Source organism: Salvelinus fontinalis, chromosome 15 (assembly GCF_029448725.1).
Source record: "Salvelinus fontinalis isolate EN_2023a chromosome 15, ASM2944872v1, whole genome shotgun sequence".
Taxonomy (NCBI): Eukaryota; Metazoa; Chordata; class Actinopteri; order Salmoniformes; family Salmonidae; genus Salvelinus; species Salvelinus fontinalis.
This window is the reverse complement of record NC_074679.1, coordinates 9,083,183-9,106,759: the sequence shown is the minus strand read 5'-3', so window position 1 is coordinate 9,106,759 and position 23,577 is coordinate 9,083,183. Positions and strand designations below refer to the sequence as shown.

Genomic DNA, 23,577 nt, shown 5'->3' with positions numbered 1-23,577 from the left:
CAAAATGAGGCTCAGTAGTGTGTGTGGACTCCACGTGCCTGTATGACCTCCCTGCAACGCCTGGGCATGCTCCTGATGAGGTGGGGATGGTCTCCTGAGGGATCTCCTCCCAGACCTGGACTAAAGCATCCACCAACTCCTGGACAGTCTGTGGTGCAACGTGGCGTTGGTGGATGGAGCGAGACATGATGTCCCAGATGTGCTCAATTGGATTCAGGTGTGGGGAACGGGCGGGCCAGTCCATAGCTTCAATGCCTTCCTCTTGCAGGAACTGCTGACACACTCCAGCCACATGAGGTCTAGCATTGTCTTGCATTAGGAGGAACCCAGGGCCAACCGCACCAGCATATGGTCTCACAAGGGGTCTGAGGATCTCATCTCGGTACCTAATGGCAGTCAGGCTACCTCTGGCGAGCACATGGAGGGCTGTGCGACCCCACAAAGAAATGCCACCCCACACCATGACTGACCCACTGCCAAACCGGTCATGCTGGAGGATGTTGCAGGCAGCAGAACGTTCTCCACGGCGTCTCCAGACTCTGTCACGTCTGTCACATGTGCTCAGTGTGAACCTGCTTTCATCTGTGAAGAGCACAGGGCGCCAGTGGCGAATTTGCCAATCTTGGTGTTCTCTGGCAAATGCCAAACGTCCTGCACGGTGTTGGGCTGTAAGCACAACCCCCACCTGTGGACGTCAGGCCCTCATACCACCCTCATGGAATCTGTTTCTGACCATTTGAGCAGACACATGCACATTTGTGGCCTGCTGGAGGTCCTTTTGCAGGGCTCTGGCAGTGCTCCTCCTGCTCCTCCTTGCACAAAGGCGGAGGTAGCGGTCCTGCTGCTGGGTTGTTGCCCTCCTACGGCCTCCTCCACGTCTCCTGATGTACTGGCCTGTCTCCTGGTAGCGCCTCCATGCTCTGGACACTACGCTGACAGACACAGCAAACCTTCTTGCCACAGCTCGCATTGATGTGCCATCCTGGATGAGCTGCACTACCTGAGCCACTTGTGTGGGTTGTAGACTCCGTCTCATGCTACCACTAGAGTGAAAGCACCGCCAGCATTCAAAAGTGACCAAAACATCAGCCAGGAAGCATAGGAACTGATCTGTGGTCACCACCTGCAGAACCACTCCTTTATTGGGGGTGTCTTGCTAATTGCCTATAATTTCCACCTGTTGTCTATTCCATTTGCACAACAGCATGTGAAATTTATTGTCAATCAGTGTTGCTTCCTAAGTGGACAGTTCGATTTCACAGAAGTGTGATTGACTTGGGGTTACATTGTGTTGTTTAAGTGTTCCCTTTATTTTTTTGAGCAGTGTATTTTAATGAATAATTACAATGTAATGAGTAATATAATGAAAAGGGACATTGATGTGCATTTTTTTTTAAACAACATTCCTACCTCCAACATGTCTCCTTGCCCCGAACCACAACACAATCAATAGCTTTAGCCCTGATTTAATCATTATACTGATAGTGGCCGGTTGTTATTATATTAAACACACACAGGCCCTCATTTAGAAACAAGCATGGATTTGAGCACAGAAACGTCAGTGTGCAAATGTCAGATTTATCACAGTTTCGTATTTTGCTGATCTGGCCATGTGAGTTCACTGTTCACTTTTTGGGCGACCTGACCAAATTCAAATAGACATTTTCATTATACAGTAGAGCTGTCATTCTTATTAGGGTTCCCGAGTGGCGCAGCGGTCTAATGCACTGCATCTCAGTGCTAGAGGCGTCACTACAGACACCCTGGTTTGAATCCAGGCTGTATCACAACCGGCCATGATTGGGAGTCCCATAGGGCGGCGCACAATTGGCCCAGCGTCGTCCGGGTTTGGCCGGAGTAGACCGTCATTGTAAATAATAATTTGTTCATAACTGACTTGCCTTGTTAAATAAAGATGAAATAAAACACATTATTGAAAGCAAGTCTAAGAAGTGGTAGATCTGTTTTATCTGCATTATTATTATGCTTCCTGTTAAGTTCAGTTTCTGTATCTTTTATTTTCGGTTTTGTACACCAACTTCAAACAACTGAAAATACAATATTTTGGGTTCTGGAAAATGTATTCAAAAGCGGTTTAGATGGGGCGAGTTTGTTTTGTCACAAACTGAAATTAGGCAAACTATTCAAAGTTCAGCAACAAGCACATGGCGGAGTGATTTCTGCATAGTGTACCTTTAATGAATCGGACCGACATTGTGTCTGCATGCTATTTTAAATGATTATTAGATACGGGTAGACAATTCATGATCCATTCCTTAAAAAAAAATACAAAATCTTTAGTTTGGAGATTGACACAGTAGAGCAGAGCAAAGATATGGTATTTTTCATCATCTTGACTTGCCAAAAGTCTGACCAAGATTGTATTTGTTGATTTCACACACAACAACTTACAGTGGAGATCTATGGCCACAACCCCCTTCTCTCTTCCTCTCCATCTGGCTCCTCTGGTGAAGTGAAAGGAAAAGAACAAAGATGTCACTGGAAGACCTCCACCTTTTGAGGCATTTTCTCATTTTCCTGAGCATAGCGCAGATATTTGGTAACACACTTCCCAAAATCTACCCATTTTGGATTGGCGAGCATAGGCTGCTGAGGGGACAACGGCTCATAATAATGGCCCGAACGGAGCAAATGGAACGGCATCAGATACCCGGAAACCACGTGTTTGATGTATTTGATACCATTCCACTGATTCCGCTCCAGTCATTACCACAAGCCCATTCTCCCCAACCATTACAAGACCATGGTGCTTGCTACTGAGCAGCAAGGGAACCGCCCCTCTTGTATCCCTACCTTCAGGCTATGCTTAAAACCTACACCCCAGCCACTTCTGGTTTCTTGGCCATCCCACCCCTTCAGAGGGTCAGCTCCCTCTCAGCTCAGTCAAAGCTTTTAGTTGTTTGAAGCATAATTGTATACAATGCTTGTTTTTTTTAAATAATTTACAAATATATTGTCAACTTTGTATTTGTAGTCAACTTTGTTCTGAAGTTATCATGGTCACAAAGACGGATAAACCATGTGATTCTATGTTGAGTGGAGATCTGTGTATAAAGTGACACAGGAGGGCAAAAAAGCATCAAACGACACACTGTTCTACGAGTGGTCTGAGGAAGGTGTTAGATTACGAGCATTTCAAGTGCAACGTTAATAACAATGCTTCTGGGAAACAGCTCGGAGATTTAACGTTGCTCCTACGAAGGTTCTAACAATGAACTTAGCCTTAAGATGCTTTGGGAAACCGGGCTCAGGAAGAGAATATTCTGGTTCTGGAGTTGATGACAAAGCAAAGACCGTCAGTAACCTACAGAACTTGAGACAAACACATGCAGAATTAAGCCATGGAACTAATTGATTGGCCAGTGAGTGGCCAAGCCTTCCTCACACATACAACTTGCTAATTCATCAAAACCTAGCTCATTCACACCACCGCCAGCTATTGCACTCATAATTCCAGCTGTGAAAATAGCAAATATATTTCTTACACACCCCCTAGACCTATAGCACTACCACAAAACAGGACTACTTTCATTTTCAGATCTCCTACATCCATACCATGAATACACAGGATGTTGCCATCGTGTGTTCATCTAGAAGTGCTTCGAACACGATCAAAACCAACCCAGAGTCATGCAGCCTTTTTGGGGTGCCGATAACTAGGACATTGTCTGCATAAATATCAGATGAGAATATGCGCCGCAATGGAACTAATGAGACAAACCCCTGAACCAACCTCAAATCGAAGGGTTCAGACACACCAATAGCGTTTGCTGGCCGAGAGTACTTAGCACCTCTGAACAGAGTACAGTGCTGGCTATCATTTACTAACCGAGTACTCACAGATTTTACATGTATAATCGGATGAAAATTTAGGCAGTCAGATTTCTAATGTGGATGGTCCCTAAAACACGGTTTGGTGAGGAATCACAAAATATTAAAGCTTGAGATCACGAAACACAATAGTGTTGATTCAAATCACATAGCAACGGTGATGTTCAGGTTAAATGGGTGTGTTTATCCGATAACTGGGTAAACAGGATGTAAGAGAGCGGGACAGAACGTAAGCAAACAAGGGTTCACATATTCCTCATACTGGGTTCCCCTCTTATTACCAAGAACAGACACACCACAGCAGCCACCAAAACAATCAGGAACATCAATAAAACATTAAAAATAGTATAATGGTACTGTAAAAATGTGGATTTAAAAAAACTGACTTACAGGTTTGGTGTATTTACTGTTGGTCTTAGAACCACCACCTTGCATTTGACACAGGAAATGGTGGTCTGGTGATTAGGTAGATTTAAAACAGAGAGGAAGAGGTAAGCAAGAGGTTTCACACCAGTCAAAATCTGTCCACAAAAATAATCGCACAAAGTAAAGAATTTTTGTACGGAAGCAAATGAGCGTTGAATTTGGTAACAGAAAAATGTATTGCGAATTTGCTACATGAGGCTTATTTTATCAAATATACATTTTGTAATGGTTGAGTTGTTACGAATACACTGATATAAGTAGAGGCAAGTGGCATTTCGGCAACTTTTAAAAAACGACTATATCTTGTGCCGGTTGTCATAGAGAGAGGACTGGTCATGGATATAATCTGTTTTAGCATGGATATTGTCATTGAGGGCTTCCGCCATTTTAAAGCAGTACAGTGGGTGGGGGTTTCCTATGAGTTGGGAGCAATCAGCCAATGAAGAAGAACAACATTTCCTACTTTAAAAATGGAGATCGCCTCAATGGCTGGCCATATTGTCAGACACCATAATGGCACAGATACAAAACATGAGTCCTCTATCAATTCAATTTTCCATTTAAGGGGCTTTATAGGCATGGGAAACATGTTTACATTGCCAAAGCAAGTGAAATAGATAAAAATGTGAAATAAATACAAAAATGAACATCACACTCACAAAAGTTAAAAAAATAAAGATATTTAAAATGTCCTATTATGTCTATATACAGTGTATATCTCCATGGCCTGCTGCTCACAGGCGTATCTGTCCTCTCATTGGCTAGAATAGTCCCACCTGATCAAATCAAATCTCGCCTTCTGCCTGTCTTCCATCTGAGGACATGTATTTCCATATTTAGAGCGGTTACTTGACTATCTTGTCAATTTAATAGACAATCTTTGCTTAAACTGATTTCCTAGAAGTCTGGTTTCCTGTTAAACAGCAAAAACAGGAAGTGGTCAAATGCGGTAGGATCACGGGTTCGTGATCCCTTTTCCGGGTTCGTTCTAGGTCAGGCGCTGGCACAGTTGCATGCCTCACTTCGGACAACTTTAGAGATTCCGGTTTGTCAACAGTCAAAAGACTACAATAGCCAAAAGGCTGTTGACAACCATCTGGCAACCATGGCTGCAATTGTTTAACGCTAGAACAGCTGCCGATGTCTTTACTCTAACGGGTAAAGATAGAACTGACAACCTGCCCTAAAATCATTTATGTCATTATTTTATAACGCATTTAAAGTTTTAAAAAATTTGCGAAATTGAAAACCGTGATTTTTTTTTTTTTTTATCGAACTGAAACGTGAAGTGACCTCAAAAAGCACTAATCGCTCAGCACCAGTGTGGATGACCTTGAGTCTGTGCGCGTTTAAGTGCGGTTGAAAAGGCACTCGCTGTCTCACAACTGAATAGACAAGAAAAGCGGCTCTCTAATCTAAATCTGAGTTGATCGGTTCTTGTTCAATAGTTAAGTCTCAACTTTGGTAAACTCATTTTGGAATATAGTTATAATAAATTGAATCATTTACGGTTTCAAACTTTGGTAATTGTGAATATACAGTAGCTTTAAGCTTCAAGAAATACTGTGTTGGGTTTTAGTAGTATGTTAGATTGACATAAATCATACCACATATTTCGGCTCATTCAGTAGTTTTTACTGAATTAAGTAGAATGCTGTTGATTTTTTCTTTAAATTACCGTTTATATTCTGTTGTGTATTTTTGAGTTACAGCCGAGTGTCAAAACACTGGTTTTAAATGTCTAAATTCATAATCAATATGCTGAAATAAACTGATATTTTGAAGACGAATGCATACAAATTACTCCCTACACACTCATGTGTCAAACTTGTGTTCAGGGGTACTGTCAGGGGTACTGCGGGTGCAGACGTGACAGTACCCCCCTCTTAGGGCACCACCCGCCGTCCCACCTGGGCGAACCGGCCGAGACATGGGCGCTGGGCCAGCCGGTTGGGGCGTGGAAGCCCGACGAACCGGCAGGAGCGTGAGAGCCTTGCGAGCCGGCTGAGGCATGGTAGCCTGACGATCCCGCTGCAGAGAGTGAGCCCGATGATCCAGTGGAGCGTGATGAGGGATGGGAAGCCGCGGAGCCAACCGAGGCAATGAAACCTCTCGAGCCAGCCAGGGCGTGGATGCCCGACGGGCTGGCTTAGGCACCCCCGGTTCCATCCGCGGCGGAATCCACCCCGACGTCACTAACAAAACAAAACAAAAAAACTCCTGGACCGGCTGGGCGAACAAGAACTGACGATCTGGCTGAGGCCCGACGTGGGATGGGCGCCATCCGAGCCAACCCGGGAAAGGAAACCTCTCGAACCAGCTAGGGCGTGGAAGCCCGAAGAACTGGCTAGGCACCCCCGGTTCTATCGGTGGCGACCCAGAGCCGATGCCACCATACCAACCGGAACGCCAGTACTCCCCGATGCTTCGTATGTTGGCTGCTGCATTCTGTCACATGGAATGACGCTGGAGAGACGAAGCAGGTACGGGGAGTCAAACAAGTAATAAATAACGGACATGACATGAGACAGGAACAGCATCAAAAACACGGGAAACAAAGACAAAAGACAATCAATACAGAGCTGGGGAACTGACAAATATAGGGAAGGAAATAAACAGATGATAGGTGAGTCCAATATATATATATATATATTTTTTTTTTTACCATTATTTTACCAGGTAAGTTGACTGAGAACACGTTCTCATTTGCAGCAACGACCTGGGGAATAGTTACAGGGGAGAGGAGGGGGATGAATGAGCCAATTGTAAATTGGGGATTATTAGGTGACCATGATGGTTTGAGGGCCAGATTGGGAATTTAGCCAGGACACCGGGGTTAACAACCCTACTCTTACGATAAGTGCCATGGGATCTGTAATGACCTCAGAGAGTCAGGACACCCGTTTAACGTCCCATCCGAAAGACGGCACCCTACACAGGGCAGTGTCCCCAATCACTGCCCTGGGGCATTGGGATATTTTTTAGACCAGAGGAAAGAGTGCCCCCTACTGGCCCTCCAACACCACTTCCAGCAGCATCTGGTCTCCCATCCAGGGACTGACCAGGACCAACCCTGCTTAGCTTCAGAAGCAAGCCTGCAGTAGTATGTATGCAGGGTGGTATGCTGCTGGGAATAACGCTGAGGTGCGTGACAAGGGAAGGCAGGTGTGCGTAATGGATAGCAGCAGTGCGTGATGCAGGGCAGCCTTGGTTGGGGATACGTGACAAACGGGTTGGTTTTCATTTGAATGATAGGTTAAACCTAGGCCAGAGACGTTCATAGGAGGAGCCCTAAAAAAACAAATGATTGCCACCATGGTCTGAAAATCACAGCGGAGTTCAAAGACCATCTACAGACAGGTGCATATGAGAGAAACACTGGAACTAAACCGAAGATATTGGTCTGTTTTAAGCAATCGATTTTGTGAGATTGTGACGACTGTAAACTTTTATACAAACATCACTAATCTGAAGTAAAAAGGACATGTATTTCCTGTAACTATTGTGGTGAAAACGTTAGTCAGTGTAATGTAGCGACACCTTCTGTCCACCATAGGGAAATTAGCTTAAAAATAAACAATGTCAAAATAGTTAAGTATTTATATTTAAGATTACAGTAAATTAAGCACAACCCCCTAAAATACAACAATGACATCTATTTCTGACTCTTTTTACCCATGCTAAAGCACTCCTAAACACGATTTAACCAGGTGCTCAGAAAAGCTGTTATGGTGGAATGTCGTGTAAGAATGACAACTACTCCTGTGTCCTGAGTTACTGCAAATCTCCCTTAGCGTAACCATCTCCAACCAGGCCAGACAAGGATTGGTCACAGACAAACCAGCTGTCACTGCTCAGGTGGCCCGTGGTAGCTGTGCTACTGTCTCTCCTCTCTCTTTGTGTTCCAGGCAAGTGTTTCCAGGCATTGGTTCATGTGAGAGTGCCAGCAGCTCCAACAGACACAGTCACAGCAAGATAGCCGAGAGTCACACATTATTTACACCACTGTACCCCAAAACTCTGTATTAAAACATGTACTCCTACCCGGATCCTGCAAGTCAAGTCTCCTCTTTAACCTTTTCAAAGTCATCTTGCTACAGTACTAAAAAAATAACCCACTGACACACTCAACTGGCATTTGAAGGGATACTGGTGTCAGATTCCAAACCGACTGCCGCTGTGCCCTTGAACAAGGCAATTATCCTGTTGGGTTGTGTCTAGAAAAGCTCCCCCCCAAAAACGAAATACGAGTGCTTAGAAAATGACACTGGTTGTAAACAAACCACAAACCAGAAGTTTCATATTGAGAACCTGAAGACATCAATAATACTATTATAAATTGATGGGTTTTATTCTACAAGTGTTTGGTTTCCTTTCGTCTTCGTAGATATGAACTACACATTCATTTCAATGCTTTAATTAGAAAACAAACAGACATAGCTGTTACTCTGAATTCTGTTTGTAGTCTGTATGCAAATATTCAAACTTCCTCTGTCATATACAGGTATTCAATAGACAGGGAGTGACACAGAGTTATTACACCGACAGGACCTCAGCACCTGTCTACAGTAAATACACAATGTGGGTCTTGTTGCTCTTAATTGTGACTGTAACCTCAAAAGTCTCGGGACCTTCTTGTTCAGTCCACAACAATCCTCGTCATATTTATGTCCCTGGGGACGTTGTTGTGGGTGGACTTTTTCCTGTTTACCTGCAGGTGAAAATGAACGGATCCACGATTCCGCCGCAAAAGACTTGCATTGAGTGAGTATACAGCCGTACGTGAACATCAATGAGCGTCATCAATAAGTGCTGTTGTCTTTGTAGCTAAGTTGTACCTTTGCTGTCAAAACTAGAACGTTATGTAACTAGAATTCCATGTAATTAGAAGACTGCAACTACTGTAGAATGCTATGTAACTAGAATTCTATGTAACTAGAATGCTATGTAACTAGAATTATATGCAATTAGAATGCTATGTAACTAGAATTCTATGTAACTAGAATGCTATGTAACTAGAATTCTATGCAACTAGAATGCTGTGTAAATACAATGCTATGTAACTAGAATTCTATGTAACTAGAATTCTATGTAACTAGAATTCTATGCAACTAGAATGCTATGTAACTAGAATCCTATGCAACTAGAATGCTGTGTAACTACAATGCTATGTAACTAGAATTCTATGCAACTAGAATGCTATGTAACTAGAATTCTATGTAACTAGAATTCTATGCAATTAGAATGCTATGTAACTAGAATTCTATGCAACTAGAATGCTATGTAACTAGAAGACTGCAACTAGAACGTACAGTACGCTATTCCAAACCATTCTAATTGTATAATGTTTGTAGCTACGACGTGCAGATGTTCCTCCGATCGCAAGTGATGATTTATGCCATCCAAGAGATAAACAGGTCTCAGGTGTTGCCCAATGTGAGTGTCGGATACGAAATACACGACACCTGTGGGGATGTAACAAATGCCATCAGAGCAACACTGAGCATGATGGAGGACATCCAGGGGCAGGGGGTGAAGCCGACTGTAACCAAGCCACATGTTAAAGTGGTAATTGGGGAGCGGTATTCAGAGAAGTCAATAGCTGTTGCCCGTCTACTAGCTCTACCTCTAGTGGCTCAGGTATGCTAACCCTAACCCTGTATGTACTGACTAACTCTAACCCTTTATGTACTGACTAACCCTTTATGTACTGACTAACCCTTTATGTACTGACTAACCCTTTATGTACTGACCAACCCTGTATGTAGTGACTAACCCTTTATATAGTGACTAACCCTAACCCTTGTATGTACTGACTAACCCTTGATGTAGTGACTAACCCTTTATGTAGTGACTAACCCTTTATATAGTGACTAACCCTAACCCTTGTATGTAGTGACTAACCCTTTATGTAGTGACTAACCCTTTATGAAGTGACTAACCCTGTATGTACTGACTAACTCTAACCCTTTATATAGTGACTAACCCTTGTATGTAGTGACTAACCCTTTATGTAGTGACTAACCCTTTATGTAGTGACTAACCCTGTATGTAGTGACTAACCCTTTATGTAGTGACTAACCCTAACCCTTTATGTAGTGACTAACCCTGTATGTAGTGACTAACCCTAACCCTTGATGTAGTGACTAACCCTTGATGTAGTGACTAACCCTGTATGTAGTGACTAACCCTTTATGTAGTGACTAACCCTTTATGTAGTGACTAACCCTTTATGTAGTGACTAACCCTTTATGTAGTGACTAACCCTGTATGTAGTGACTAACCCTTTATGTAGTGACTAACCCTTTATGTAGTGACTAACCCTAACCCTTTATGTAGTGACTAACCCTTTATGTAGTGACTAACCCTTTATGCAGTGACTAACCCTTTATGTAGTGACTAACCCTAACCCTTTATGTAGTGACTAACCCTTTATGCAGTGACTAACCCTTTATGTAGTGACTAACCCTTTATGTAGTGACTAACCCTTGATGTAGTGACTAACCCTGTATGTAGTGACTAACCCTTTATGTAGTGACTAACCCTTTATGTAGTGACTAACCCTGTATGTAGTGACTAACCCTTTATGTAGTGACTAACCCTTTATGTAGTGACTAACCCTAACCCTTTATGTAGTGACTAACCCTTTATGTAGTGACTAACCCTTTATGCAGTGACTAACCCTTTATGTAGTGACTAACCCTAACCCTTTATGTAGTGACTAACCCTTTATGCAGTGACTAACCCTTGATGTAGTGACTAACCCTTTATGTAGTGACTAACCCTTGATGTAGTGACTAACCCTTGATGTAGTGACTAACCCTTTATGTAGTGACTAACCCTTTATGTAGTGACTAACCCTTTATATAGTGACTAACCATTTATGTAGTGACTAACCCTGTATGTAGTGATTAACCCTTGTATGTAGTGACTAACCCTGTATGTAGTGACTAACCCTTTATGTAGTGATTAACCCTTGTATGTAGTGACTAACCCTTGTATGTAGTGACTAACCCTTTATGTAGTGACTAACCCTAACCCTTTATGTAGTGACTAACCCTTGATGTAGTGACTAACCCTTTATGTAGTGACTAACCCTTTATATAGTGACTAACCATTTATGTAGTGACTAACCCTGTATGTAGTGACTAACCCTTGTATGTAGTGACTAACCCTTTATGTAGTGACTAACCCTGTATGTAGTGACTAACCCTGTATGTACGGACTAACCCTTGATGTAGTGACTAACCCTTTATGTAGTGACTAACCCTTTATGTAGTGACTAACCCTAACCCTTTATGTAGTGACTAACCCTGTATGTAGTGACTAACCCTTGATGTAGTGACTAACCCTTTATGTAGTGACTAACCCTTTATATAGTGACTAACCATTTATGTAGTGACTAACCCTAACCCTTTATGTAGTGACTAACCCTTGATGTAGTGACTAACCCTTTATGTAGTGACTAACCCTTTATATAGTGACTAACCATTTATGTAGTGACTAACCCTGTATGTAGTGACTAACCCTTTATGTAGTGACTAACCCTAACCCTTGTATGTAGTGACTAACCCTGTATGTACCGACTAACTCTAACCCTTTATGTACTGACACCCTTTATGTACTGACTAACCCTTTATGTACTGACTAACCCTTTATGTACTGACTAACCCTGTAAGTAGTGACTAACCCTTTATGTACTGACTAACCCTTTATGTACTGACCAACCCTGTATGTAGTGACTAACCCTTTATGTAGTGACTAACCCTTTATGTAGTGACTAACCCTTTATGTAGTGACTAACCCTTTATGTAGTGACTAACCCTTGTATGTAGTGACTAACCCTTTATGTAGTGACTAACCCTTTATGTAGTGACTAACCCTTTATGTACTGACCAACCCTGTATGTAGTGACTAACCCTTTATGTAGTGACTAACCCTTGTATGTAGTGACTAACCCTTGTATGTAGTGACTAACCCTTTATGTAGTGACTAACCCTGTATGTAGTGACTAACCCTTGTATGTACTGACTAACTCTAACCATTTATATAGTGACTAACCCTTGTATGTGCTGACTAACCCTTGTATGTACTGACTAACCCTGTATGTAGTGACTAACTCTTGTATGTACTGACTAACACTAACCCTTTATGTAGTGACTAACCCTTGTATGTACTGACTAACCCTTGTATGTAGTGACTAACCCTTGTATGTACTGACGAACCCTGTATGTACTGACTAACCCTTGTATGTACTGACTAACCCTAACCCTTTATATAGTGACTAACCCTTGTATGTACTGACTAACCCTTGTAGGGACTGACTAACCCTTGTATGTACTGACTAACCCTAACCCTTTATGTAGTGACTAACCCTTTATGTAGTGACTAACCCTTTATGTAGTGACTAACCCTTTATGTACTGACCAACCCTGTATGTAGTGACTAACCCTTTATGTAGTGACTAACCCTTGTATGTACTGACTAACCCTTGTATGTACTGACTAACTCTAACCCTTGTATGTACTGACTAACTCTAACCCTTGTATGTAGTGACTAACCCTTTATGTAGTGACTAACCCTTTATGTAGTGACTAACCCTTTATGTAGTGACTAACCCTTTATGTAGTGACTAACCCTTTATGTAGTGACTAACCCTTTATGTAGTGACTAACCCTTTATGTAGTGACTAACCCTAACCCTTGTATGTAGTGACTAACCCTTTATATAGTGACTAACCCTTGTATGTACTGACTAACACTTGTATGTAGTGACTAACCCTTGTATGTAGTGACTAACCCTGTATGTACTGACTAACTCTAACCCTTTATATAGTGACTAACCCTAACCCTTGTATGTACTGACTAACCCTTGTATGTAGTGACTAACCCTTTATGTAGTGACTAACCCTTTATGTAGTGACTAACCCTAACCCTTGTATGTAGTGACTAACCCTTTATGTAGTGACTAACCCTTTATGTAGTGACTAACCCTAACCCTTGTGTGTAGTGACTAACCCTTTATGTAGTGACTAACCCTTTATGTAGTGACTAACCCTTTATATAGTGACTAACCCTAACCCTTGTATGTAGTGACTAACCCTTTATGTAGTGACTAACCCTTTATGTAGTGACTAACCCTTTATGTAGTCACTAACCCTTTATATAGTGACTAACCCTAACCCTTTATGTAGTGACTAACCCTTTATGTAGTGACTAACCCTAACCCTTTATGTAGTGACTAACCCTGTATGTAGTGACTAACCCTTGACGTAGTGACTAACCCTTTATGTAGTGACTAACCCTTTATATAGTGACTAACCCTGTATGTAGTGACTAACCCTTCATGTAGTGACTAACCCTAACCCTTGTATGTAGTGACTAACCCTTTATATAGTGACTAACCCTAACCCTTGTATGTAGTGACTAACCCTTTATGTAGTGACTAACCCTTTATGTAGTGACTAACCCTTTATGTAGTGACTAACCCTTTATATAGTGACTAACCCTAACCCTTGTATGTAGTGACTAACCCTTTATGTAGTGACTAACCCTTTATGTAGTGACTAACCCTTTATGTAGTGACAAACCCTTTATATAGTGACTAACCGTAACCCTTGTATGTAGTGTCTAACCCTTTATGTAGTGACTAACCCTTTATGTAGTGACTAACCCTTTATGTAGTGACTAACCCTTTATGTAGTGACTAACCGTTTATGTAGTGACTAACCCTTTATGTAGTGACTAACCGTAACCCTTGTATGTAGTGTCTAACCCTTTATGTAGTGACTAACCCTTTATGTAGTGACTAACCCTTTATGTAGTGACTAACCCTTTATGTAGTGACTAACCCTTTATGTAGTGACTAACTCTTTATGTAGTGACTAATCCTTTATGTAGTGACTAACCCTGTATGTAGTGACTAACCCTTTATGTAGTGACTAACCCTTTATATAGTGACTAACCCTAACCCTTTATGTAGTGACTAACCCTTTATGTAGTGACTAACCCTTTATGTACTGACTAACCCTGACCCTTTATGTAGTGACTAACCCTTTATATAGTGACTAACCCTAACCCTTGTATGTAGTGACTAACCCTTTATGTAGTGACAAACCCTTTATGTAGTAACTAACCCTGTATGTAGTGACTAACCCTTTATGTAGTGACTAACCCTTTATGTAGTGACTAAACCTTTATATAGTGACTAACCCTTTATGTAGTGACTAACCCTTTATGTAGTGACTAACCCTAACCCTTTATGTAGTGACTAACCCTTTATGTAGTGACTAACCCTTTATGTAGTGACTAACCCTTTATATAGTGACTAACCCTAACCCTTTATGTAGTGACTAACCCTTTATGTAGTGACTAACCCTTTATGTAGTGACTAACCCTTTATGTAGTGACTAACAATTTATATAGTGACTAACCCTTTATATAGTGACTAACCCTTCATGTAGTGACTAACCCTTTATATAGTGACTAACCCTAACCCTTTATGTAGTGACTAACCCTTTATGTAGTGACTAACCCTTTATGTAGTGACTAACCCTTTATGTAGTGACTAACCCTTTATGTAGTGACTAACCCTTTATGTAGTGACTAACCCTTTATGTAGTGACTAACCCTAAACCTTTATGTAGTGACTAAGCCTTTATGTAGTGACTAACCCTTTATGTAGTGACTTACCCTTGTATGTACTGACTAACCCTTTATGTAGTGACTAACCCTGTATGTAGTGACTAACCCTTGTATGTACTGACTAACCCTTGTTTGTAGTGACTAACCCTTTATGTAGTGACTAACCCTTGTATGTACTGACTAACTCGAACCCTTTATATAGTGACTAATCCTAACCCTTGTATGTAGTGACTAACCCTTGTATGTAGTGACTAACCCTTTATGTAGTGACTAACCCTTTATGTACTGACTAACTCTAACCCTTTATGTAGTGACTAACCCTTTATATAGTGACTAACCCTTTATATAGTGACTAACCCTAACCCTTGTATGTACTGACTAACCCTAACCCTTTATGTAGTGACTAACCCTTTATGTAGTGACTAACCCTTTATGTAGTGACTAACCCTTTATGTAGTGACTAACCCTTTATGTAGTGACTAACCCTAACCCTTTATGTAGTGACTAACCCTTTATGTAGTGACTAACCCTAACCCTTGTATGTACTGACTAACCCTTGTATGTAGTGACTAACCCTTTATGTAGTGACTAACCCTTTATGTAGTGACTAACCCTAACCCTTGTATGTAGTGACTAACCCTTTATGTAGTGACTAACCCTTTATGTAGTGACTAACCCTAACCATTGTGTGTAGTGACTAACCCTTTATATAGTGACTAACCCTAACCCTTGTATGTTGTGACTAACCCTGTATGTAGTGACTAACCCTTTATGTAGTGACTAACCCTTTATGTAGTGACTAACCCTTTATGTAGTGACTAACCCTTTATATAGTGACTAACCCTAACCCTTGTATGTAGTGACTAACCCTTTATGTAGTGACTAACCCTTTATGCAGTGACTAACCCTTTATGTAGTGACTAACCCTTTATGTAGTGACTAACCCTTTATGTAGTGACAACCCTTTACATAGTGACTAACCCTTTATGTAGTGACTAACTCTTTATGTAGTGACTAACCCTTTATGTAGTGACTAACCCTTTATGTAGTGACTAACCCTTTATGTAGTGACTAACCCTTTATGTAGTGGCTAACCCTTTATGTAGTGACTAACCCTTTATGTAGTGACTAACCTTTTATGTAGTGACTAACCCTTTCTATAGTGACTAACCCTAACCCTTGATGTAGTGACTAACCCTTTATATAGTGACTAACCCTTTATATAGTGACTAACCCTTTATATAGTGACTATCCCTTGATGTAGTGACTAACCCTTTATATAGTGACTAACCCTTTATATAGTGACTAACCCTTTATGTAGTGACTAACCATTTATATAGTGACTAACCCTTTATGTAGTGACTAACCCTTTATATAGTGACTAACCCTTTATATAGTGACTAACCCTTGATATAGTGACTAACCCTTTATATAGTGACTAACCCTAACCCTTTATGTAGTGACTAACCCTTGATGTAGTGACTAACCCTTGATGTACTGACTAACCCTTTATATAGTGACTAACCCTTTATGTAGTGACTAACCCTTTATATAGTGACTAACCCTTGATGTAGTGACTAACCCTTTATATAGTGACTAACCCTAACCCTTTATGTAGTGACTAACTCTAACCCTTTATGTAGTGACTAACCCTGTATGTAGTGACTAACCCTTTATGTAGTCACTAACCCTTTATATAGTGACTAACCCTTTATATAGTGACTAAACCTTTATTTCGTGACTAACCCTTGATGTAGTGACTAACCCTTGATGTAGTGACTAACTCTAACCCTTTATGTAGTGACTAACCCTGTATGTAGTGACTAAGCCTTTATTTCGTGACTAACCCTTCATGTAGTGACTAACCCTTGATGTAGTGACTAACCCTAACCCTTCATGTAGTGACTAACCCTTTATGTAGTGACTAACCCTAACCTACTGACTAACCCTTGATGTAGTGACTAACCCTTTATGTAGTGACTAACCCTTTATATAGTGACTAACCCTAACCTACTGACTAACCCTTGATGTAGTGACTAACCCTTCATGTAGTGACTAACCCTTCATGTAGTGACTAACCCTTTATGTAGTGACTAACCCTTCATGTAGTGACTAACCCTTTATGTAGTGACTAACCCTAACCTACTGACTAACCCTTGATGTAGTGACTAACCCTTCATGTAGTGACTAACCCTTGATGTAGTGACTAACCCTTTATGTAGTGACTAACCCTTCATGTAGTGACTAACCCTAACCTACTGACTAACCCTTGATGTAGTGACTAACCCTTCATGTAGTGACTAACCCTAACCTACTGACTAACCCTTGATGTAGTGACTAACCCTTCATGTAGTGACTAACCCTAACCCTTCATGTAGTATAACATTTCTTATAAATTATTTATGAAAAGTCTGTGTTGTGCTTATGAAAACATAAATACTCTTAATAGCCTTCATGAGTGCTCTATAAAGTCTTTATTAATGCTCTATAAAGCCTTTAATGCTCTATAAAGCCTTTAATGCTCTATAAAGCCTTTATTAATGCTCTATAAAGCCTTTATTAATGCTCTATAAAGCCTTTAATGCTCTATAAAGCCTTTAATGCTCTATAAAGCTTTTATTAATGCTCTATAAAGCCTTTATTAATGCTATATAAAGCCTTTAATGCTCTATAAAGCCGTTAATGCTCTATAAAGCCTTTAATGCTCTATAAAGCCTTTAATGCTCTATAAAGCCTTTATTAATGCTCTATAAAGCCTTTAATAATGCTCTATAAAGCCTTTAATGCTCTACAAAGCCTTTATAAGTTAGGTTTCATTTGAAGTGGGAATACATAATGACCAATTGTCACTGTAACTTCTGCTCTAGCGCTGTTCAACGCTTTGTTCCTCATTTCTGCAGATCAGTTATTCATCAACAAGTGAGTTGCTCAGTAGGAAGTGCAAGTTCCCCTCGTTTCTGCGAACGGTCTCCAGTGATGAGCATCAGACCATAGCGATCGCTGAGTTGGTGAAGCATCTCACCTGGGAGAGCGTGGGAGTGATAGGCAGTGACGATGAGTACGGCAAGTATGGCGTCGAGAAGCTGATCGATCACTTCAATGACAGGAAACTGTGTGTGGACTTCAAGGAGATCCTATCAGCAAACTTTTTACTCAACGGGACCAGAACGCAAACAGAATTGGCCATGCTCATGTCAAAGATTCGCAATTCGTCTGCCGAGGCTATTGTCATTTTCACAGCTGAATTGAATGTTAGGATCATCTTCAAAGAGGTCCTTAGAATGGGGATCAGCAGAATTTGGATCGCATGTGACACTTGGTCCACCAACAAGGAGCTTTCCGAAATAGCCGATATTCAAAAGGTTGGGAGGGTATTTGGATTCATTCCTAAGAGAAACAAGGTGCCGGGTTTTCATGACTACGTCCGTGACTCTATGTTCCAAAGTAAAACCCATAACAGCTTTATCCATGAATTTATGTGTCATTATCCTCCATGTCCCGATTCCTTGGTAGATGAAAGTGTGCTGAACTGTACATTACCCGACACCAAATCCCAGTCAGAGGGTGGTGGAAGGACATGCCTGGACAGAAGGTGCTTATTGAAGTACATTGACGAGGATGAGTCTTATTACATCTATCTAGCGGTCAAAGTCGTTGCTCAGGGGCTGAGAAGCCTGCTGAATTGCAACAATGTAAGGTGTAAACGAAATGCCAGTTTTGCTGTTTGGGAGGTAAGCCACTGCACTGTGTGGGTTGCCGTAATCACTAACACTTTAAAATCACTTAATTACAAAATCAGTTCCAAAGAAAAGGTGTTGTTTTTCAGACCTCTAAAGATTCTATACTATCTGTAGGCTAGTGTAGATGCAGCTATGTGCCTCAACCCCAAATTAATGGAATAGATAGACACCGAATACAACGAGGAAATTAGTGCCAATCTTTCCCATTAATTTCAGATTGAAGCATATATTAAATAATCTACACAACAGATAACGTGGGACATGGACTCCTCTCGATATTAGTCTACTTTGGGCATCTGGAAATTTACATTTTCTACAATAAAATATAATTTCTTTGTTGTTATTCTAGAAAAATAATCAGATATTTGAATGGACCATTATTGTGATACTGTTGTTAATTAGGATTGATTCATAGGGTTGGCTGTATTTTAGCTGTATTTTAGACATACAATCTCTCCCACATAACACCACAGCGTAAACTATAAGATGCTGCTCGCTGTTCATATTTAGCTGGTTCTGTCCACAGCTTCTTGAGGAACTCAAGCGGGTTGACTTCATGGTGGACAATACCACACACATAGCTTTCGATGAAGATGGTGACCCTACTACAGGATATGACGTCGTAGAGTGGAACATGTCGGTTTCAGAAAATCGGATAATAACCGTTGGAGAGTATATGCCTAATGAACCCATCCGCATCAGAGAGCATCTCATCAGAGAGTTTGAAAATGTTACAGTAAGCCTCCCTATGTTAAATCAGTGTTTTAAATGTTACAGTAAGCCTCCCTATGTTAAATCAGTGTTTTAAATGTTACAGTAAGCCTCCCTATGTTAAATCAGTGTTTTAAATGTTACAGTAAGCCTCCCTATGTTAAATCAGTGTTTTAAATGTTACAGTAAGCCTCCCTATGTTAAATCAGTGTTTTAAATGTTACAGTAAGCCTCCCTATGTTAAATCAGTGTTTTAAATGTTACAGTAAGCCTCCCTATGTTAAATCAGTGTTTTAAATGTTACAGTAAGCCTTTCTATCTTAAATCAGTATTCTTAACTTTACAGTAAGCTATTCTTAACTTTACAGTAAGCTATTCTTAACTTTACAGTAAGCCTTCCCATATTACATCATAATTCAAAATGTTACAGTAAGCCTTCCTATCATAAATCAGTGTTTTAAATGTTACAGTAAGCCTTCCTATCTTAAATCCGTATTCTAAATTTTACAGTAAGCCTTCCCATCTTAAATCATTATTCTTGGAAGTGGGTTCACTTAGCCTCCTATTAATTTGAGGTTGGGGCAAAGAGCTCGATCTACAGTACACAATAAATAGCATTGGACATGAAGTCTACTTGACATTAGTTTTTACTCTACTATTACCATATTATTACCACTTTATTCCATGCTGCAATGTAAAGTGCTACCTAAAAATCTTCTCTGTTTTTAGGTGACTTTTGCCAACTGCTGTAAGACATGTAATCCGGGATATGAGTTAACTTCAAAGATAAACTCATGCTGCAAGGAGTGTTTTCTTTGCAGTCGTGGACACATTTCTACCGGAGGCGGTAAGTACAGTTAAATATCAAGATGCTTATTGATTTTATGTCAATTGAAAAGTCATCAGACAATATCCAAAGCAGGTCAGTTTCCATACCACGAGGATTTGTCTGAGGGGATTTTTGCAACTAATCTGATTACAGTTCTATAATTTATTTTTACTTTATGTCTGTAACTGATCTGAGGGCATATTGTGTCTATTGTCTAAATGTTTAGTCTGTATTTTTTTTTTGAATGTTTTATATACACTGAGTATACAAAACATTAAGTACACCTGGTCTTTCCATGATATAGACTGACCAGGTGAATCCAGGTGAGAGCTATGATCCCTTATTGATGTCACTTGTTAAATACACTTTAATCAGTGTAGATGAAGGGGAGGAGACAGGTTAAAGAAGGATTTTTAAGCCTTGAGACAATTCAGACATGGATTGTGTGTGTGTGCCATTCAAAGGGTGAATGGGCAAGACAAAATATTTAAGTGCCTTTGAACGGGGTATGGTAGTAGGTGCCAGGCGCACCGGTTTTAATCTGTCAAGAACTGCAACGCTGCATGGTCTTTCACACTCAATAGTTTCCAGTGTGTTTCAAGAATGGTCCACCACCCAAAGGACATCCAGCCAACTTGACACAACTGTGTGAAGCATTAGAGTCAACATGGGCCAGCATCCCTGTGGAACTCTTTCAACACCTTGTAGAGTCCATGCCCTGACGAACTGAGGATGTTCTGAGGTCAAATGTGGTCTCTAAGCAAGTAGGTCATTTGCATACGTGTGGTTACGATGGACTGCTTCAAATAGTGTCATAATACCAGACCACACCTGTTTCTCACGCAACTCTATTCAAAGCCAAACATCCTCATGTAAATATATCCTGCATTCTCCTCAAAACAACATATTGTATACTAGCCTACAAGTACATGATTATTATCACAAATATCACATACTGTCATATTTGTTTCAACCCTCAGGTAAGAAGTGCGTGGCCTGTCATCCACAAAGTGAGTACACATCCTCAGACATGGACAGATGTTTGAAGAAAACCATTGAGTACCTGGGGTGGACTGACGCTTTCACCATTGTTCTGGTCTCATTTGATGTCTTGGGGATTGTTGTCAGCCTTCTGGTGGCCATTTTGTTTGCCGTGGATCGAAGAACACCCTTAGTGAAATCCACTGGAGGCTACCTCAGCTTCCTGGAGCTGCTGTCCCTGCTGGCTTGCTTCTGCTCTATTAGTATGTTCCTTGGGGAGCCGACAAAGACCACCTGCCTGGCGCGTCTCCCACTCTTCGGCATGGCCTTCACTGTCTGCGTTTCCTGCATCCTGGCCAACCTGCTCCAGATCTTCGTGGGCTTCACTTTCGATCTGAGGGTTACAGTCGGCAACACACTGAAGCGCCTCAACCGACCCATCGCCGTGGTAACGTGCTGCTCGGCGGTCCAGGTGGCCGTGTGCGTGCTGTGGCTGACCTACGCCCCACCGTTCATTGTCGAAAGCAGTAGGTTCGACGAGGCCACCATCCTTCTGGAGTGCAACAAAGGTTCCAAGATGCTCTTTGGCGCCATGTTGACTTACATTGCCCTGCTGGCAGTGGTCTGCTTCCTGTTTGCGTTCAAAGGGAAGCAGTTGCCAGATTTGTATAAGAACGCCAGTTTTGTCTCCATCAGCATGATGATTTTCCTGGTGGTTTGGATTGTCTTCATCCCTGTCTACATCAACATGTCGGGGAAGTACCAGCAGGCCATTGAGGCGGCGGCCATCTTGGTGTCCAATTACAGCGTCCTCTGCTGTCACTTTGTTCCCAAGTGCTACATCATGCTCTTCAGGAAGGAGCTCAACAACCAGAATGCCATCACAAATTACATCCGGAAACACTACGAAAAGAAGGGCATGGCTGTTGTCAACAAATAGTTTGTTGATAGTAGCGATACAAGGTATTTGAGGTAGATATGTACATGAAGGAAGGGTAAAGTGACTAGGCATCAGGATAGATAATAATGAGGTACTTGAGGTAGATATGTACATGAAGGTAAAGTCACTAGGCATTAGGATAGATAATAACAAGGTATTTGAGGTGATATGTACATGAAGGCAGGGTAAAGTGACGAGGCATCAGGATAGATAATAATTAGGTATTTGAGGTAGATATGTACATGAAGGCAGGGTAAATTGACTAGACATCAGGATAGATAATAATAATAAGAGCCTCTACAGATGGACAATCTGAATTTTTCAAAGTGTGACCCATGATAAGACTGTCAAGCACCAGTGATAGTTATTGGAAGCATGGAACTTGGCATAAACCTATTTGCATTATGGGAACATGAACCTAAGCATTACAGAGGAACCATTTTCCTCCAGAATACAGTACATTCATTATGTCCCCCTAACTATGCTATACAGTAATGCTATACTGATTAGTAGTTGTTTATAATTTATTTAAAATCAAATCAAAGTTTATTTGTCACGTGTGCTGAATACAACAGGTGTAGACCTTACAGTGAAATGCTTACTTACAGGCTCTAACCAATAGTGCAAAAAAAGGAATTAGGTGAACAATAGGTAGGTAACGAAATAAAAACAACAGTAAAAAGACAGTGAAAAACAACAGTAGCGAGGCTATAAAAGTAGCGAGGCTACATACAGACACCGGTTAGTCAGGCTGATTGAGGTAGTATGTACATGTAGATATGGTTAAAGTGACTATGCATATATGATAAACAGAGAGTAGCAGTAGCGTAAAGAGGGGTTGGTGGGTGGTGGGGGGCGGGACACAATACAGATAGCCCGGTTAGCCAATGTGCGGGAGCACTGGTTGGTTGGGCCAATTGAGGTAGTATGTACATATGTACATGAATGTATAGTTAAAGTGACTGTGCATATATGATAAACAGAGAGCAGCAGCAGCGTAAAAGAGGGGTGGGGGGGCACACAATGCAAATAGTCCGGGTAGCCATTTGATTACCTGTTCAGGAGTCTTATGGCTTGGGGGTAAAAACTGTTGAGAAGCCTTTTTGTCCTAGACTTGGCATTCCGGTACTGCTGTAGTAGAGAGAACAGTCTATGACTGGGGTGCCTGGGGTCTTTGACAATTTTTAGGGCCTTCCTCTGACACCGCCTGTTGTAGAGGTCCTGGATGGCAGGCAGCTTTGCCCCAGTGATGTACTGGGCCGTACGCACTACCCTCTGTCGTGCCTTGCGGTCGGAGTCCGAGCAATTGCCGTACCAGGCAGTGATGCAACCAGTCAGGATGCTCTCGATGTTGCAGCTGTAGAACCTTTTGAGGATCTCAGGACCCAGGCCAAATCTTTTTAGTCCCCTGAGGGGGAAAAGGCTTTGTCGTACCCTCTTCACGACTGTCTTGGT

General features: G+C 41.3%; 2 protein-coding genes across 3 annotated transcripts in view; one reads left to right on the top strand and one right to left on the bottom strand.

Annotated features, from left to right (window-relative positions):
• The window catches only part of LOC129811380 (NACHT, LRR and PYD domains-containing protein 12-like), a 36,208-nt gene extending 31,870 nt beyond the window's left edge, over positions 1–4,338 (bottom strand). Inside the window, exons 1-2 of one of the 2 annotated variants that reach the window (XM_055862633.1) lie at positions 4,243–4,338; positions 2,413–2,465 (exon numbers count right to left, since the gene is read on the bottom strand). In XM_055862633.1, the coding sequence (XP_055718608.1) occupies positions 2,413–2,465; positions 4,243–4,287 (98 nt within the window). In that variant the 5' untranslated portion in view covers positions 4,288–4,338. Of the gene's footprint in view, positions 1–2,412; positions 3,334–4,242 lie in introns of both variants that reach the window. The other variant, XM_055862632.1, reaches the window with a different exon arrangement.
• A 4,471-nt stretch (positions 4,339–8,809) lies between these two features.
• Positions 8,810–23,010, top strand: LOC129811383 (G-protein coupled receptor family C group 6 member A-like). Its single transcript, XM_055862636.1, has 6 exons — positions 8,810–9,042; positions 9,633–9,918; positions 17,822–18,652; positions 19,188–19,397; positions 20,102–20,219; positions 21,182–23,010. The coding sequence occupies exons 1-6, from the start codon at positions 8,858–8,860 to the stop codon at positions 22,120–22,122; spliced, it is 2,571 nt and encodes an 856-aa protein (XP_055718611.1). The 5' UTR covers positions 8,810–8,857; the 3' UTR covers positions 22,123–23,010.
• The last annotated feature ends 567 nt before the right edge of the window (positions 23,011–23,577 follow it).

Excerpts from the sequence above, each read along its gene's own strand:
- LOC129811383 (XM_055862636.1), top strand. The coding sequence starts at position 8,858 with ATGTGGGTCTTGTTGCTCTTAATTGTGACTGTAACCTCAAAAGTCTCG. Across the intron at positions 9,043-9,632 it reads CCGCAAAAGACTTGCATTGA|CTACGACGTGCAGATGTTCC; the intron begins GTGAGTATACAG and ends TAATGTTTGTAG. Across the intron at positions 19,398-20,101 it reads GAGAGTTTGAAAATGTTACA|GTGACTTTTGCCAACTGCTG; the intron begins GTAAGCCTCCCT and ends CTCTGTTTTTAG.